General features: G+C 29.5%; 3 protein-coding genes across 4 annotated transcripts; 2 read left to right on the top strand and 1 right to left on the bottom strand.

The window, feature by feature from the left end:
• Positions 1-4,217: 4,217 nt before the first annotated feature.
• On the top strand, positions 4,218-7,116 carry LOC143916051 (kelch-like protein 23). Of its 2 annotated transcripts, none has more exons than XM_077436932.1 (12): positions 4,218-4,365; positions 4,464-4,557; positions 4,625-4,766; positions 4,844-4,984; positions 5,070-5,245; positions 5,310-5,507; positions 5,577-5,733; positions 5,809-5,964; positions 6,035-6,216; positions 6,285-6,504; positions 6,582-6,762; positions 6,836-7,115. In XM_077436932.1, the coding sequence occupies exons 7-12, from the start codon at positions 5,620-5,622 to the stop codon at positions 7,057-7,059; spliced, it is 1,077 nt and encodes a 358-aa protein (XP_077293058.1). In that variant the 5' UTR covers positions 4,218-4,365; positions 4,464-4,557; positions 4,625-4,766; positions 4,844-4,984; positions 5,070-5,245; positions 5,310-5,507; positions 5,577-5,619; the 3' UTR covers positions 7,060-7,115. The 2 variants fall into 2 exon arrangements, with proteins under 2 accessions (XP_077293058.1, XP_077293067.1); XM_077436941.1 differs by having other exon boundaries at positions 4,233-4,365; positions 6,582-6,805; positions 6,905-7,116.
• LOC143917609 (kelch-like protein diablo) lies at positions 4,717-5,595 on the top strand. Its single transcript, XM_077439184.1, has 5 exons — positions 4,717-4,766; positions 4,844-4,965; positions 5,070-5,245; positions 5,310-5,485; positions 5,577-5,595. The coding sequence occupies exons 1-5, from the start codon at positions 4,717-4,719 to the stop codon at positions 5,593-5,595; spliced, it is 543 nt and encodes a 180-aa protein (XP_077295310.1).
• A 4,808-nt stretch (positions 7,117-11,924) lies between the features above and the next one.
• LOC143913637 (kelch-like protein diablo) lies at positions 11,925-13,280 on the bottom strand. Its single transcript, XM_077433539.1, has 6 exons — positions 13,220-13,280; positions 13,005-13,146; positions 12,788-12,927; positions 12,527-12,702; positions 12,263-12,460; positions 11,925-12,190 (listed from the first exon to the last, which is right to left on the bottom strand). Exons 2-6 carry the CDS (start codon positions 13,115-13,117, stop codon positions 12,062-12,064), a joined length of 756 nt encoding a protein of 251 aa, XP_077289665.1. The 5' UTR covers positions 13,118-13,146; positions 13,220-13,280; the 3' UTR covers positions 11,925-12,061.
• Positions 13,281-18,573: the final 5,293 nt, after the last annotated feature.

Below are 18,573 nucleotides of genomic sequence, written 5' to 3'. Positions count from 1 at the left end.
CCACAACATACATAATTAAAGTATTGAGGCACAAGAAGATACACTGAAAATAATTATTCATAAATATGTACATTTATCACAAACATATTTTTCAAATCACATCTTCTTACTGTCAATGTGAAATTTTTTCCAATTTCCGCAATGTTTTCAGTGATTATATTAAATGCTCGTATTAAGGGTAAAACATTAAAAGAACGGTAATGTGTAAATGAATTTTCATAAATATTCACAATGCCTTCGTAGTTTCTTTTTTGCAATTCTGAATTGATCTTTTGAAGTTGTGAGCGGGTCAAAATTATTTCTGTTGTTAGTTGTAATATTGATAGATGCGTTATGAACTGTGAGATGAATGTTGCGAAGCCATAATAATAGTCATTGATAATATATATTAGGTAAATCTTCTCTAATAAAACTAAAATCGTTTGAGATATGAAAATTTTTTGTATTAAAATCTCATAAATTTTCCCGCTATCCAATATTCTATTGACGCGTAAGAAATTCGAATACAATGCAACTTTATTTTTGGCATTTTTGTGCTGACAAATAAGGGTTATTTCACTTGATAAAAATTCCACAAACACCTGTGCAAAAGGAAGATATAAGAAAAATGAAGATTCTAAACGCATTAGCATCGTACAGGAATAATACAGATTTGTTAAACAAAATATTGCAAAAATCGTCAGAACGAAAAGCTTGTAGGTAATAGTTGGTGAGATTGATTTTAACACTTTGCCATCATATTTGATTGTCTGCAGACCGAACATAAAGAAACAAACGTTCACAATAATTGTCAACAAAACGTCAGCGCAATGCATTTTCTATTATAGGTACAATGATCGATTAAAAAATCATTTGCCTTACTAATGAAAGATCAATTATACTAACAATTTCAATTTAATTAATTATTCATTAAATTGAAACTTGTTTTTATTTTGGAACAAAAAAAATATTCATTTGTTTTTGTAATGGACGTATGTATGTCCATAACTTCAATTTATAAAAATATTATGTACTCAAATTATGTATATAATTATGTTCAATTATAATTAGCAGAATTGTTTGACATTGTTTAGACCAGTGGTTTCCAAACTAATTGCCCATGGACCCCCTCATAAAGCAAAAACCTGACCATGAAAAACCCCTCAGTGAAATAACTCTACATAACTGCTTAATTGAAAAATTATAAATTAAATTTTGATGTATTGAATGGTAAATGTGACGTAAAAATAAAACATTTTAATATATGCAGTATATTTAAGTATATGTACATAAAGTTGTATTTATTGAAAATATAACTTTTGTTTTAAAATACAAAAACCCCTTTTTTTCAATGAGATGGGTGAACCTGATGGGATGATATGAGATTATTTATCATTTTTCTCTATATTTGTGAGTAACTAATTTCCAGTCGGTTTCTTTTTTTTATTATTATTACATACCTCCTTTACGTTTCACTGACGATTACAATTCAGGAAAAAGTTTACCTCTCATCCGATCGTTTTCATACTTTGCCATATTGCTCATTTTGGTCATCAATACAAGTAAATGATACGCCTCGAATACTAATCTTTCCAAGCTCCAAGTAATACAAAATAAATCCCTAAAAATAATTTATAATACACCCATATATACTAACTTGAAAAAACTGCACGCCATATATAATATTCCGTTTCTTACAGACATTACTAACAAACTAACCAGTAGATTCTATGACAGAATCACTAATAACCATACTAACACACTTGTGAAGAGTCTCGGTGATCACAACAAAATGTCTATACCCTTCAGGTATAAACACAGATTACCTAAACACAATCTGCTTTAGGTCATCGACTTTAGAGACTCTTTAATTAATATTATGTATTAGATGTATTATGAACATTTATAAGGATTGTAAATAGGGTTTTGAGCTCTTTTTCCTATTATTCTGTAGATTAACATTAGAATAATATAATACTATGATTACTAACCAAATTAAATTACATTGTAAAATAGAAAATGATCAATAGATCAGTAGCTATTAAAATAGGTATAAGATGTATTGTGAACATAATTTCGTAATAATAAAAAGCATTTAAAAATTTAAAAAATAAGTAAATGCCTCCGTATCCATATCTATATCGTAATGGCCTCCGCCATTGTGAACTTTTTTTTTTTTTTTCATTATTTTGTATTATCATAATAATGCTTGATTAACCATCTATTAGTATTATGGTAGATGAATACAATAAAGTTTATTTAAAAATGATTAAAGTCTATGGAAATGATTCTTTTTATACATTTTAATAAATTTTCTGTTAAATAAAAGCAGACAATATAGTATTTTTTTTATGACCCAAAATTTTTCACCAATTCAGAAACAAATGAAATTGTTGTTACTAATGAACAAAAAAATTTAAAAACGAAATTTACTCTTGATTTAGACAATAGTTTTGATCGCAGAATTTGGGGATTTTAAATTTTGAGATTAAATTTAGCACTACACATATTTAAAGAATATTATACTAGTTCTCAACGGATTGGGATGAATCGTAAAAGTTATGATAAGTTGCCGGTCTCCGTGACGGGCCCGAATTTGAAACGCCCGAAAACGCAAATATCGGAAGGCAAAGATCTTAAGTCGAAAGATCAAAAAAAAGGGTGCATGGTAAACGGTACATACTCACTTAATTTGCGCGAGCAGGATACAACAGGAACAAGAGGAACAGGCTTTTCCTCCCGTATTCTGCGCGCACACATTAATACGGGAGGAAAAGTCTGTTCCTCTTGTTCCTGTTGTATCCTGCTTGCGCAAATTAAGTGAGTATGTATGTGAGTATGTACCGTTTACCATGCACCCTTTTTTTGATCTTTCGATTTTCGATCTTTGCCTTCCGATATTTGCGTTTTCGGGCGTTTCACATTCGAGCCCGTCACGGAGACCGGCAACTTATCATAACTTTTACGATTCATCCCAATAATTTAAGAGGCTTATGAGACAATTGAATCCAAAAATTTAAGAGAAGACCTAAAAGAGGAGGTACCACTTCCGGTCATCCTAAAATTTTGAAAATACATACATCACAATGTGATGATATACAATTCAGTGACTGATAAAACACATTATTTAAAAACCATGGATCGATTTAAAATCTCGCGTTTGAATTTTCGTGTTTATAAACGAAAATAAAATGAGTTAGCATTGAAGCAATGCCTATAGTATAATATAATATTATAGATAAGAGTTAAAACCAGTAGCAACAATCATTCTTTTATTTTTAATAATCAGTTGTTTTTTGTGCGGGTTTTCCACTATCGTTGAAATTATCTTGAAGAAAATACATTTTTCGGTTATTAATCAATTCTTATTAATTCTTTTCTTTAAATTTTATTCTTTTTGAGTGCAAAATATGCATGGTGGATTAGAGTAGTTTGCCGAATTCGATTATCGATGATCTTAGTTTTAATTTCAAAATGTGTTTTATCTGTGAGAAGACGATTATATTAATATCGGATGAGTGGTAATTTCCATGTGGTTTTTAATTATTATTGTAAACAAAATATTGTAAAAACATGTTTTTCTGTGATATAATGTCACATCCGTGAAAACAATCTAGCCCTTTAACCCTAAATTCGTTTTAAAAAACTCAAAAAACTGTTTTTATTCTTGCAAAATATGTGAATATCGCATTAATAATTCAAACATTTGAAATTTCAGAAATCAAAATCCCAATACCAATCCAGATACAACATCTTTGCTCAGATTGTTCATTTTAACCAACACTCGTAAATATTTTTGGTTATTTAAAGGTTACGTTTATTATAAAATTGGTTAATAATATAAAATAAACAAAATAACTAAACGTTACTTTTTTTGGAAAATTTAGAGTTTTATTGATTATAAATGATAACAAAATATAATTATTAGAAAATATACCATTTTACAATTTTCATATATGTATATGTATGTATGTAGGTAAGAGAAAAAAGAAAAAAATTGAACATTAAAAATAATGACATATTTGGCCAAAAATCAATATATATCGTGTATTATCTTACAAGAAGCTACACGCCAAATTTGAAATTTATATATACATATGAGAGTTAAAACTATAAATATTTATATATTAGAGATAACGAGAACCTATAGAGCAAATTTTATAAAATATAGAGTGAATTATAGGCGTTTAAACAATTAAAATCTGATATGGCCATTTCATGGCGAAAAGGTTGAAGACAGATTATGGTAGCTTGCAAGACGTCACCGTAACCAAAATTGTGGATATTTGATACGCATTGTATACGATATTTTATCTCCAACGTAATGGCAGAAGATACATTAACGTATATTGATGACCAAAATGAGAAATGTGAAATGCAAAGGAGGTATGTAATATGTAATAAAAAAGAGATAAGAATAATATAGTACGAATGATAGTGGTAAAATAATGCTATTAATAATAATAACATGTATACGTTTCAAGGCAAAAGCAGGGTTAAGATATTCTTATCTATCGTGATAAAACCACAGAATGACAGTGCTCCAAATCATTGGAGCACTGCTATTCTTTCCAATTGGTAAGTCAAACTTTATTATGCTTAGTACTTATAGTTATATTATCTAATTTTTAACATTGTTTTTCAGGAGAAATCTAAGAGAAAATCAGAAACAAGATGTTCGTAATGAAGCCAAAGTCCAATTATGCTGCAAAACGTGTGACATATTTGTATGATGCCATGATACGAGATAAGAGTTACGACACCGGATTTAATGTTCGAGACCGAAAGTATCTTAATTCGAATCCAAAATTATTTTTTATCCAAATTGTTCTGTCAGTTAAATTATAATTTTTCATAATTGCAGATTCTACGCGCACTTGATCGTGTTAACGGCTTGCAGCGAATTCTTTGGGACAAACGAAGGTGAAGCGGAGGACATATTTTCGGATTTTGACTTCGAAGTCATCGAAGCAATCCTGAAGTATTGTTAACACTGGAGAAATAAGTTAGAGTTGATAAACATCGAAAGTAATCAATTTCAAATACGAGATTTCAATCTATCAAATGCAATCATTTAAATATAATTTTAGACATAGGAGAAAAACACCGCAAAAAATTAATGGAGCTAGCCAACCGACTGGAAGTGAAAATTCCACCACAAATTAAAACAGTCAATAAATCTAATTGTCTGAAAGTTTTGAAATCAACGGGAGATTCCGAATTATTAAAAAAGGCAATGTATTTGACTCTGGAAAATTTCGAGACGGTGAGTGTTGATTATATAAAAAAATATGTCACTTGAATATTTTTCAATTCCACTTCTGTTTCAGCCGCACAAAACTCAAGATTTTCTCAATCTGCTGGCCTCTGATGTGATCGAAATTTTGAAATCGAATTATTTGATCGTGCCTTCCGAAGAAGACGTATTCAATGCTGTGAAATTGTGGGTAAATCATGACGATGCAAACCGTAAAAATTATTTGGCACAGCTGTTGAGATCTGTGAGGTTATCCTTACTCTCCATGGAGGTATTTGAAACTAAATGAATGTTACACTTCAGAGATAAAAATCATTCGAATAATGTGTTATATTTTCAGTTTGTCGTCGATGAAGTAATTCTGTCATTCGTGTGCAGAGTGTATGACCACTATTAGACAAGCAATTAAAGACAAGAATAATAGATCTTTCGTCCAAAGAGAGACCTCTCGTAGAAAAATACAAAAAATGGCACTGGTTGGGGGGTATAATTTAGAAGTGAGCTTCATATCGGAAGTATAATATTTTGATTGGATTGTAAAGCAATTATTTTATTGCATAACTTGTTTTCAGATGGCAAGCACCATCGATATATTTGACGGACTAGAGAAAAGTTGGACTCTATCTAAAAACATTGGAATTGATAAAAAACGATTTCCGTCTGTCCTCGTTGGAGATTGGATCGTTATCATCGGCGGAAAGAATTCTTCAAATGAAACAGTGGCTTCAGTAACGTTTTCCGGTGTTGCGAAGTACCTGCTTAGAGAAATCGGAATATAACCAATTTATTTGTTTTCAGGTGGAATACATCGATTTGAAAAGCGGTCAGAAACAGCCATTGAAGCCTTTAAATCAAGCTCGTAATGATTTCTCAGCAGTGAAACTTCGTCGCGATTCGTCTACGGATGTCTACGCGATTGGTGGTTTTGTAGTAACGTATATCGAAAATGGAGCAGGAACACGTTTATCTTCAGTGGAAAGGTGATTAAATTGAAATCACTTCATCAAATCGATTGAGAGAGAAGTTGACGATTATTAATTTCGATTAGGTGGAGCAGCGAGACTGGGTATTGGGAGATCATCGCTCCATTGTTGGTGGGTGTTGATTCTCATAGTGCTTCTGTCATCGGCGATGAAATATACATAACAGGCGGGTGTACATTTGAAAATGAAAAACTTACATCTACGAATAAAGTGCAGATGTATTCAGTGAAGACCAATTCTTGGACTTACCGCGCTCAGATGATTCAGGGAAGACATTATCATTCGGTGAACATCAAATAACAACTATCGCAAATAATATACAACTCTCCAAAATAAACTTAATTTTGATTTCATTTTTTTAGAGCGTCGCATTCAAAGGAAAACTTTACGTCGCTGGTAGATATTTCGAAAAGACTGATATGTCTTTAGACAGTGTGGAGCATTTCGATCCGAATGCAAATGTGTGGACAGCATTCACCAAACTACCGAAACCTGCAGAAGGAATCAGTCTCTGCTGTTTCCGAAATAAAGTACTTAGCTTGGGTGAGTTTTTTTACAACTTAATTTGAATTTATAGGACTTAAATGTAGAATTAATTTATTGTTTTGATATTCAGGTGGACACGATGGAAACGTTGCATTAAGTGATGTTTGGGAATATGACGAGACGAACAAATCTTGGAAAGCTTCAACAAGACTTAGCAAACGAGAAATGTTGCGGTTGCACATGTCATTCCATATGATTCGATTATTTGATCGACTGCAGCTTTTTATGTATTATTTAAAAATAAATGTAAAACGAAATATATCATCAAATGTATTTAAAGTATACTTTTTGTAATATTTAAAATTTTAATGTATCCAAATGTTTGAATAAATACATACATAATTTGCGACAACTTTTTCATTTTTCCGTCAATATTGAATGTTTGTTTACATAAATAAATAATATTATCTAAATGAGATGATAAATAAAAGAGTGGCCAAAGTTAAAACATATAAATATGTAAATATATTTTATATAAAAATGAATTCAATTCAATTAAATCCAGAAATTTTTCTTGTTTAAATAATACGATTTTAAATTCGTAAAATTATTCGAAATTGACTGTATCAATATTTTTCGATAATAAATAATAAATTTTGTATATTTCTTTAAATTTTAGCACATAAAAATCGAACAGTGGCTGTCAAATATTTTTCACATTTCGTCGATTAAATAATATTTTTAATCGAATTCTCAACTTTTCCGTTATTTTCCATTATTCATTAAGTGATAGTTATTGAATGATTTTAATCAGAGGCTCTCAAACTTTTCCTAATTATAATTTTTATTTAAAAATGAAGATAAATTTCAAAGAAACAGCGTGAATTCGTAATCTACATACATGCATGTTTTTGCCATTTTCTACATCTCGAAGGTTCTCAAATGATTTTTAAGAAAGTTTCTCAAATACTTTTAGATTTTTATTCTGTTGTATCGTGGTTTTTAACGGGTTTTTATTGAATCGTGAAATTTTCTAGTATTTCCAACTTTCAGGAGAAATAATCAATATGTTAATGTGAGTGCCTATTTTGATAATATGTTTTTATTCTAAAATTCGTTTCCAAAAAATATAACTTCATAAATTCACATTAAATTAAATTTTTTTCTCAGTTTAAATATTTGCTGTATAAAAGGATACTTACCTACCCCTGTCCACGGAAATCACAAGTCCGAGAACATAAACACAAACGGAGATCATTGTCTCCCGCTGTCAAGCAAGAATATCCTAATGACTGTAATCTCTGTTTCCAGCATACAATGTATTAATAATATCAAAATTGTATGTAATTTAAAAGCTATCCAAAAGCTATCCAAAAGCTAAAAATTCTATATTAATTGCAATTTTTTGTCCGCACAAAAATAAAATGACATTTTCATTATTTCTTTATTGAAAATAAAACGCTTTTGTTTTTTTACTGAAAGCTGATAAATTTTAATTGCTATTTAATATTAATGAAACCAGTTGACAGTTTCCATTATGTTGATTTTCCAATTTGAATAGGTGTGAGCTTTTAAATCGATCATTATTAAATATCATGAGTTACTCGCAAGTTGTATTGAATGTTGTGAGTTTTTGTTTCTGGATATTTGGTTTTCAAACAATCAAATATGATGAAAATCTTTTAAAAATCATCTCTCCGGCCGTGATTTACAGGCTTTTCGTTATGATAATTTTTACAATATATTGGTTATACAATTTTTATTATGTATATACACTTCTAACGAAATCGAAATTTACAATTCTCGTATATCTTTCTATTGCACAGATGTTTGTGGAGTTTTTAACAAGTGAAATAATCCTTATTTGCCACCATAAAAATGCAAAAAATAAGATTGCGTTATATACAAATTTTTCTCGAGTCAATAAAATGTTGTATAACACAAATAAAAGGAAAATACATGAAAATTGTATACAAATTTTTTTCATGTTATATATGTTTTTTATTATTTTGGAGAAGTCATTGGAAATGTATATTTTCTCTGACTATTATTATCGCTCAACAGTATTAATCTCACAATTTATAACTAATTTATCAATGTTGCAATTAACAATGGAAATAATTTTAACTCGTTCCCAACTACAAGAGATTAATTCGAATTTGCAAAAACGAAACACTGACGATGACGCAAAATTTGTAATGGATAGTTCATATTCACATCATATTTCCATTGATTTATTGCCCTTAATACATACATATAATATACTCAGCGAAAATGTCGTAAAAATTGGAAAGAATTTCACATTGCCAGTAAGGAAATAAGATTTTAATAAATACTTTATCAAAATTTACTTATATATAATATAACAAATTCGTATTGCTATATTTAAAGTGCAAACATTTTCCAGTGTATCTCAATGTGTTTCAATACTTTAATGATATATATTGTGGTTATGCGTCATTTACGTGGAAATCGTATATTTATGGTAAGGACTTATTATAAAGCAGATTTATTATAAAAAAATAATTCTGTGGGAATTTTTTGCGTTTCATCCTTTAAAATACTTGCCATCCAATTCAGAATTTAAATTTACACTGTATATTGATCATTTCGCTATATATACTTACATACTTATGTATTTTATGTTTTAGGAATATACTATAGGGATAATGATATCATTGTATATGCTTCAACAAATGTTCAATGTGTTTTTAACTGCAATTTTGGGAGAAACATTAACATTTGAAGGAAACTTGATGAAAAAAAATATTGGAAAATTAATTATATTAAAGTCAACGGGTAAAGTGATTCAACATTTTTATGTTTATATCATATTTATTATCTGAAATTATTAAAAATACAATTTTGTTGTAGATAATCAAACGCTGCATCTATTGTATGTATTTAAAAATCTCATACAAAAAAATAATTTCGAATTAAATATTGGAAGTTTGTTCACCGTAAAGTTTTCATTTTTTTATTCATTCATCGGGATCATAACTTCTTATACTATAATTGTACTTTGTATGGATTCTGTTTGATATCCTTAGTGTTAAAATAACTACATATTATATAATACTTTATTTAATCAACTTCTTGTGTATTGTGAAGTTACCACAATTATTTAACTTGAGCAATTATCAAATAGAATATTAATACAAAAACACTTTTTTTGTCGATTAACAAACATTTTAAAAATAATTTTAACTTTTTCATCATTTCGAACTGTTGAACGGCGCATAATTACACGCGCGTACCGCCTATTAATGCGCGTATTACCTTAGACTATATTTATATATAATATATAACTTCATTTTAATTCGCGGATCAATCCCTTTCTGGAATCACCTGTTGAAATCAACGGGCACAACACTAGTCGTATATAATAATTGTCTAATGCGTGTCCACGTGTGCTTAAAGTGTGTGTGAATTTTCATGTGCAACGTTTCAGTGTTGCGAAATTTCATGACCCGCTCAGCCGTATAAAACCAATTCACTACCGTGTGTAAAAAGAGTGGCATTTTTAAAAATGCATAAAAATTTGTATGTGAAAAAATGTAGTTAAAGACATTCACCAATACATTTCAGAAGCACTTATATGAAGTCAATTGCAGAATTCATAATATTAATGAAATATTTTTTATTAATTAAGTAATAAAGAAAATATAAAAATAAAAAGAGATATAAATAATTGAGAAATGTTTCTTGAAAATGTTGACAATTACTGAAAACATAGATGAATAAACTAAAAATAGGTCCAATAGAATTTGGTCCCATAAAAATATTATTAAACTAAATAAAAGTGTGAAAAACCAGCTTAAAATCATTGAAAACACAAAAATATATATTTATCAGAAAGTCATTGATGTATAAAATAATTTATATTTACGACGTTACATTATTTGGAAACGAATTTTAGAATAAAAACATAATAATAAAATAAAAGTTTCAGAGCCACTAAGATTGAAATATCGATAATTTCTCAAAAATGTTAACAACACTAGAAAACTTGAAGATTCAATAAAATCCCGATAGTAATCTTGATATAACGTAAAACATATAAGAAGAATAATGTAAAAATGTTTGAGAAACCATCGTAAAAATAATAATCGCAAAAACCTATAAGATACTTAATATCTAAATTTACGCTATTTATTTGGAATAGAATTTCATCATTAAATAAAAATTATAATCATGACAAGTTTGAGAGCCATTCTTTAAAAGAGTTCAGTAACCATCAGTTAATGAATAATGGAAAATAACAAAAATTAAGAATTCGATGAAAAGTATTATTTAATCGACGAAACGTGTGAAAATATATTTTGGAGCCACTGGCTTAATTTTTGTGTGCAATTTTAAATGTGCTAAAATCTTCAAAAATATAAATGTAATATAATTTTTGTTGACTTACAATTTATTGAGTATGTGTTTTTCTTTATTTTTTATTATTGAAATCGTTTTATTTTACAAGAAAAAACTATTATATAAGAAATGAAATATAAAAATTCCTGAATTCATTTTTGTATAATTATGATTTAAAGATATGAAATATATGTATGTATGTTTTTGACTTTGGACACTCACTTATTAAGAGGGCTGGACAGCAGCGCCTTGTCCATACAAACGTACTATACTTCTCTCTTCCTCAATTATGGCACTAGAGAAATTATTTTTTAAAATGCTATGGATATCCACCATTGGGGTGCATCTATCGTTTTATTTTTTTGATTTATTATTTTTATATGAGCTAGGAGCCGCCACACATCTATAAAATCGCCTCTTTTTTACACCCACGAAACGAGTCCAGCGTGCTTATTTAACGGTCGATTTAAAAAAAAATACGCCGATAGATGCACAGAAAGTATTTTTCTCATACCGATGATGAAATTTTTTTAAAATTGGTCCAGTTTTGGAGGAGAAAATAGTAGAATATGAAACCTCGATTTTGTCAATTTAAAATACGTTTTATATGGTCGAAGTGCAACTGTCGCATTCACTCAATATATATATTGATATATATTGTCGCATTCACTCAATATATACATACACTCAATATATATATCGAAGAAAGGAACGGTAACAAAATTAAGGTTTCAGGTGTACAGCCCTCTTAACCAGTTCACTTGGATAATATTATTTTTTATGTAAAAAGTAGCTTCATGGCTAACAAATAAACGATAAGAAAACATTAAATATTCACAAGAAAAATAAAATACATTTTGAGAAGTTGTATATGTATTTTATTCAAACATTTAGATACAAGGCAGACACATTAAAAATTTAAATATTATAAAAAGTATACTTTAAATACATTTAATGATTATTTTATGCTTCATTTATTTTCCAACCAGTGCTATTATTTTACTCTACGAGGGCTCTCTCTGTGGTTGAAGTTTTTGTCATTCTTGTCTTTAATTCCTTGTCTAATAGTGGTCATACACTCTGCACACCAATGACAGAACGTCATTACTTCATCGACGACAAACTGAAAATATAACACATTATTCGAATGATTTTTATCACTAAACTGTAACTGCAAACATTTAATTTCAAATACCTCCATGGAGAGTAAGGATAACCTCACAGATCTCAACAGCTGTGCCAAGTCATTTTTACGGTTTGCATCGTCATGATTTACCCACAATTTCACAGCATTGAATACGTCTTCTTCGGAAGGCACGTTCAAATAATTCGATTTCAAAATTTCGATCACATCAGAGGCCAGCAGATTGAGAAAATCTTGAGTTTTGTGCAGCTGAAACAGAAGTGGGATTGAAAAATATTTAAGTGACATATTTTTTTTCATATAATCAACACTCACCGTCTCAAAATTTTCCAGAGTCAAATCCATTGCCTTTTTTAATAATTCGGAATCTGTCGTTGATTTCAAAACTTTCAGACAATTAGATTTATTGACTGTTTTAATTTGTGGTGGAATTTTCACTTCCAGTCGGTTGGCTAGCTCCATTAATTTTTTGCGGTGTTTTTCTCCTATGTCTAAAATTATATTTTAATGATTGCATTTGATTGATTGAAATCTCGTATTTGAAATTGATTATTTTTGATATTTATGAACTCGTACTTATTTCTCCTGTGTAACAATACTTCAGGATTGCTTCGATGACTTCGTAGTCGAAATCTGAAAAGATCCCCTCCACTTGACTTTCGTTTGTCTCAAAGAATTCGCTGCACGCCGTTAACACGATCAAGTGCGCGTAGAATCTGCAATTACGAAAAATTATAATTAAACTAATAGAACAATTTGGATTTTAAATAATTTTGGATATGAACTAAGGTACACTTGATCTCGAACAAAAAAAGAGGTATCGCATTTCTTATGTTGTTGCATTGCCTCATACAAATACTCCACCCGTTTTGCAGCAAAATTGGAATTCGCCTTCACTACAAACATCTTGTTTCTGATTTTCTTTTAGATTTCTCCTGAAAAAAATGCAAATTAGACATCATAAATACGGTAGAAAACAAGTGCTGAGCATTATAAAGTTAGACTTACCAATTGGAAAGAATGGCAGCGAATGATTCGGATCACTGTCATTCTGCGGTTTTACTACGATAGATAAGAATATCTCAACCCTGCTGTTGCATTGAAACGTATACATGTATATATTAATTATTTACGTATACTAGTTTGCATAATTTGAATGTAATTATTATTATTAGTTTATTATTATAACTATAATATAGGTTATTAATGTTATTATTATTATTAATATTATTATTTGACCACTATCATTGGTACTATATTATTGTTATCTCTTTTTTATTTTTAATGTTTAATTTTTTTTTCTCTTATCTGTGATATGTGAATATTGTAAAATGGTTTATTTTCTAATAATTATATTTTGTTATAATTAAGTGATGGCTAAAATTAATAATCAGAACAAAAATATTGTGTCTGGATTGGTATTGGGATTTTAATTTATCCAATTTAAAATGATTAAATTGTAAATGCGATATTCATTCAAAGTTTTTTGAAACGAACTTAGAGTTAAAAGGTTAGCGCTAGATTATTTACACGGATGTGGCATTACATCACGGAAAAATATGTTTTTACAATATTATCTTTACAATAATAATGAAAAACTGCATGCAAATAATCAACCACTCATCCAATATTAAAACCATCGTCTTCTCGGAGATTACACACATTTTGGAACTAACAATAAGATCATCGATAATGGAATTCGACAATCTACTCAAATTCGCCATGCATCTTTTGCACTGAAAAATAATACAGAATTAACAAAAATTTAAAGTTAGCGATTAATAAGATTTGATTAATAACCGCAAAAATGTATTTTGTTCAAGATAATTTCAATGATAATGGAAAAACCGCACAAAAAAACAACTGACAATAATTGAAAATAGAAGCAGAATGGTTGATAATGATTTCAACTCTATGTACATATGTATAATATTATACTAAATTCAATACTTGGCCAGATTATCGGCGCTCACTCTTTTTATTTGTTTATTAAACATGTGTAAAATGCAACGTAACAATCCTTGAAATGATTTAATAAATTGAGAAAAAAGTTTTCATGCCGAAACAAATCGAGCCATCTTGCAAGATTTAAGGCAATTAAACCACTAAACTTTATTTTTATAATTTTATCTCTACCGAAAGAAGTTCTTTTACTTTAGAGCAGCGTCTCCCAATTTTTTGTTGGCAGCCCATTTCAGTTTCAGATTCGTTGTAAATATAATATAGATAAATAACATTTGCGTGGCGAGAAGCGCACGAGCACGATATTTGTGGAAATGTTTCAGTGAAAGCATATTTCAAGTGGAAATATATTTTCACCAATTCAAGCAGTGAAAATGTATCAAACAATGAATTTACAACGTTTAAGTCTATAAATTTAACCCTAACAACCCAATCTTAAATGAATAGGGCCAACCCTTAATCTAACCTATCCTAACCCTTAAATAATTTATTTATTTATTTAATAGTTTTGGACCATTGTGGCATTACAGGAAGAACCTAATGCGCCACAATGGCCTACATTTGAAAAAGATATAAAAACAAGTAAACTGTAAATAAAGGAAAAAAGCAAAAGCAGAAAACATGGTAAAATAAAATAATAAAATAAAAGTAACAAAAGGAAAATAATACATCATTCAGAGAGAATAAAAAAAATAACAAAAGTGTAAAAATTAAAAATAAAATCCATAAATCCCATTCTTTGTTTACACTGAGCAAAATTAAAATAGTATATAAAAATGTACTAAGGAGAAAGAAAAAATAAAACAAAATATGAATAAAAAATAAAATCACAGCGAGGCCCAAATGGAAGAGAGTAGATTAAGATTCTACTCATTCATCACATTCAAATTAAGAAAGTAATGATGAGCGCAGGTTACCAGATAAATATGTTAAGATAATATCCGACAATCTACGCTCCCTAAGGTGGAAAATATCACATTCAGGGACAGCAGCAACGATTTCATTGAGAAGTCGAATAGCTCTTGGAATAGGAGCCATTCGAAAAAGAACTGTGCGAGCAGCAGGTACAACCATTAAATGATGATGTCTACCACGCCTAATACCAACCCTAACAATCTTATCTTAAATGAATAAAACCAACCCCGAAAATGTAACTGGTTATTATTTCACTGAAACGTCACTGAAAATATATTTTCTCAACAATCATTGGTCGATGAGCCAGACGATCTCTTTGGCCGTTGCATACGGCTGATTCATTTGTGGAGACCATTTTGGCGGGAACGAGAGATCAGGTGATCTGCGCTAGTAAACCATCGGTCCACGAGCGCCACTCACCTAATCTCTACGTTGCAATATTTACGACATATCAGAGGACGTGCTGGAAACCTGACATTGCAAAGTACATAATACATTGATATGTATTATGTATTTTGTATAATACTATTGATATTTGTATCAAATGTGAAATATTTCTGGCCAGGAAGGCGCACTGGGGTTACCTGTTAGGCCTTCCTAGATACAAATTGAAGATAAATAATAATATTGTGGTTCAAATATACTTACATCTATTCGTTAACATGCTGCCAAATGGTCATCTGTTAAACGGAAGCGATGTTTGGTTTTGATTGCATTCATGGTAGAAAATATTGCTTCGCGTAGGTAAGTAGAACATGGATATTTTTCTTCACGAAGTAAATTCCAATAACTATTTTGAGAAGTACAAAGTTCTTGATTTAAAAAATATATCGCATTTTAATTTCATCCTCAACTAGTATTTGATCTATATCCAAAAATTCTTTTAAATTAAATTGATATTTCTTTTATTTGTGTTTCATCATTGTTCAAATCTAAAAAAAAAATTGATAATTTTGGAGTATATATTAAATTAAAATAATAGTATGTATTTAAATTACCTTATTAGCTAAGATTGTATAAATAAATTAATCTATAGAATAATCATAGAGAATGGGAGAATGCAACAACATCACCAGGAATAATCCGATTTTGCACTGAAATTACGAATGATACCAGCTCTCGCATTTGTTCCGATAGATGAACTTGTCGGTGGTTTTGAAGAATTATTCTAATTGTATTTTCTGACTAAGATTAATTAGTATTGATACTCACTTTTTATTATAGATACTGTCAATTTTTATAAAATATTTGTATCCATGGCGGGGGTTATTTTTCAGGGGTTTTTTTGCACGTGGGTTAATCTCCAGGGGGGTTTTGACCGGAGGTATGCGTCCGGGGGGTATGTGTCTAGGGGGTATATGTCCTGATACCTCACGAAATACACTATACAAAAACTATTGTTGCGTAGAGGTGGGTGGAGGATCCAAGTAAAAGGCCAAAGTCGTTTCACAGCATTTATTGATGATTAAGGAGATACACGCAATGCCAGTGCTCCGTCCAGAAAGTCTTGATATGGTCTAAGTACCTCCTTATAAAGTTCAGGTCGCTCAGGGCATCTTCGACGTCCGGTTACTTCCCTATTGTTTAGGCATGTACCCGGATATGTATTCCCACGACACTCAGTCCCACGCTATCGCTGTTACTTCTGAGAAGGGACCGGGTGCCGTTACTACACTAATTCGGTGGCCATTGTTTAGCCTACTTGCACTTAGTCTGGAGATAATCCTTGAAACCAATTATAACGGTCACACAGTCTCTGGGATGCTACTCGGCCTAATTCGATTGCATTTACTCGGCGGCGTATGTAACAGTATTATATATAAAAATTGTCAGTATTGCACTGAAATCTAATTATTTCTCTGTGTACATATGTATGAATGTATTGCAGGTTTTAAATGGAATAAAATTGTATTTTTTGTTTAAATACAATATCATATTTAATAAATAATGTGATGGTAAAATTTAAATATTATAACTATCGATAAACATTAAAATATAACAGCACACATACAATTCATAAAATAAAGTATTATAATTATTTTTTCATTAAAAATATCAAGCAGAATCCAAAAAAAGAACAATGATGGTATAAGAAGCTATGACTCCGATGAATGAATAAAAAAATGAAAAATTCGCGGTGAACAGACATCCTATATTTAAATTGAAATTATTTTTTTGGGTGAGATTTTTAAAGACATGCAACAAGTGTAGTGTTTCTTTATCTGAAATAAAATAATTTTTATTATTACTAAATAAATAATGATTATATAATATACAAACATAATATGAATGTACATTTGTTGAATCGTTTTACCTGTCGATTTCAATATAATTAATTTTCCAATATTTTTTTTCATTACGTTTCCATCAGACGTCAATATTTCTCCCAAAATTACAACTGACAACACATGCGATATTTGACGAAGCATGTCGATAGACACCAATATCACAGCATCATGTTCCTAAAACAGAATAACATACATACATACATATGTATGTACTTTAAATTAAATTAAAACTTAATAAGGCAATTTTGAATTCGAGTAAGTATTATAATGCTTTGGTATATTATATTCTCTTTAGTTTACAGTTACTCAACAAAAAAAGGCATTAATTCCTTCCAGAACTAACTTTATACATATGTATGTATACTTAGGTATATTTTATAAAAAATTCTAATTTATACCTCATATAATTTATATCCAACTATAAAACGTATTACCACGACATACATCATTAAAGTATTGAGGCACAAGAAGATACACTGAAAATAATTATGCATAAATATGTACATTTATTACAGACATATTTTACAAATATTCTTACTGTCAATGTGAAATTTTTTCCAATTTCCGCAATGTTTTCAGTGATTATATTAAATGCTCGTATTAAGGGTAAAACACCAATAGGACGGTAACATGAAAATGAATTTTCACAAATATTCACAGTGCCTTCGTAGTTTCTATTTTGCAATTCGGAATTGATGTTTTGAAGTTGTGAGCGAGTTAAAACTATTTCTGTCGTTAGTTGTAATATTGATAGTTGTGTTATCAACTGTGAGATGAATGTTGCCAAGCTATAATAATAGTCATTGAAAATATACATTAGGTAAATCTTCTCTAATAAAACTAAAATCATAAAAGATACAAAAAATTTTTGTATCAAAATCTCATTAATTTTCCCGCTATCCAATATTCTATTGACGCGTAAGAAATTTAAATATAATGCAACTTTACTTTTGGCATTTTTAAAGTGACAAATAAGGATTATTTCACTTGATAAAAATTCCACAAACACTTGTGCAATACAGAGATATACGAAAAATGAAGATTCTACATGCTTCATCATCGTGGAGTAATAATACAAATTTTTTGAACAATATATTGCAAAAATCGTCAGAACGAAAAGCTTGTAGGTAATGGTTGGTGAGATTGATTTTAGAACTTTGCCATCATATTTGATTGTCTGCAGACCGAACATCCAGA

The sequence above is a fragment of the Arctopsyche grandis genome, chromosome 1, assembly GCF_051622035.1.
Source record: "Arctopsyche grandis isolate Sample6627 chromosome 1, ASM5162203v2, whole genome shotgun sequence".
Taxonomy (NCBI): Eukaryota; Metazoa; Arthropoda; class Insecta; order Trichoptera; family Hydropsychidae; genus Arctopsyche; species Arctopsyche grandis.
This window is presented reverse-complemented; position numbering and strand designations above follow the sequence as displayed.

Coding starts and splice junctions, on each gene's coding strand:
- LOC143913637 (XM_077433539.1), bottom strand. CDS start 13,117: ATGTTTGTAGTGAAGGCGAATTCCAATTTTGCTGCAAAACGGGTGGAG. Junction 12,461..12,526: donor CTCTGGAAAATTTTGAGACG/GTGAGTGTTGAT, acceptor CTTCTGTTTCAG/CTGCACAAAACTCAAGATTT. Junction 12,191..12,262: donor TATCCTTACTCTCCATGGAG/GTATTTGAAATT, acceptor TTATATTTTCAG/TTTGTCGTCGATGAAGTAAT.
- LOC143916051 (XM_077436932.1), top strand. CDS start 5,620: ATGACCACTATTAGACAAGCAATTAAAGACAAGAATAATAGATCTTTC. Junction 6,217..6,284: donor CGTTTATCTTCAGTGGAAAG/GTGATTAAATTG, acceptor AATTTCGATTAG/GTGGAGCAGCGAGACTGGGT. Junction 6,763..6,835: donor AAATAAAGTACTTAGCTTGG/GTGAGTTTTTTT, acceptor TTTGATATTCAG/GTGGACACGATGGAAACGTT.
- LOC143917609 (XM_077439184.1), top strand. CDS start 4,717: ATGATACGAGATAAGAGTTACGACACCGGATTTAATGTTCGAGACCGA. Junction 4,767..4,843: donor TTTAATGTTCGAGACCGAAA/GTATCTTAATTC, acceptor TCATAATTGCAG/ATTCTACGCGCACTTGATCG. Junction 5,246..5,309: donor CTCTGGAAAATTTCGAGACG/GTGAGTGTTGAT, acceptor CTTCTGTTTCAG/CCGCACAAAACTCAAGATTT.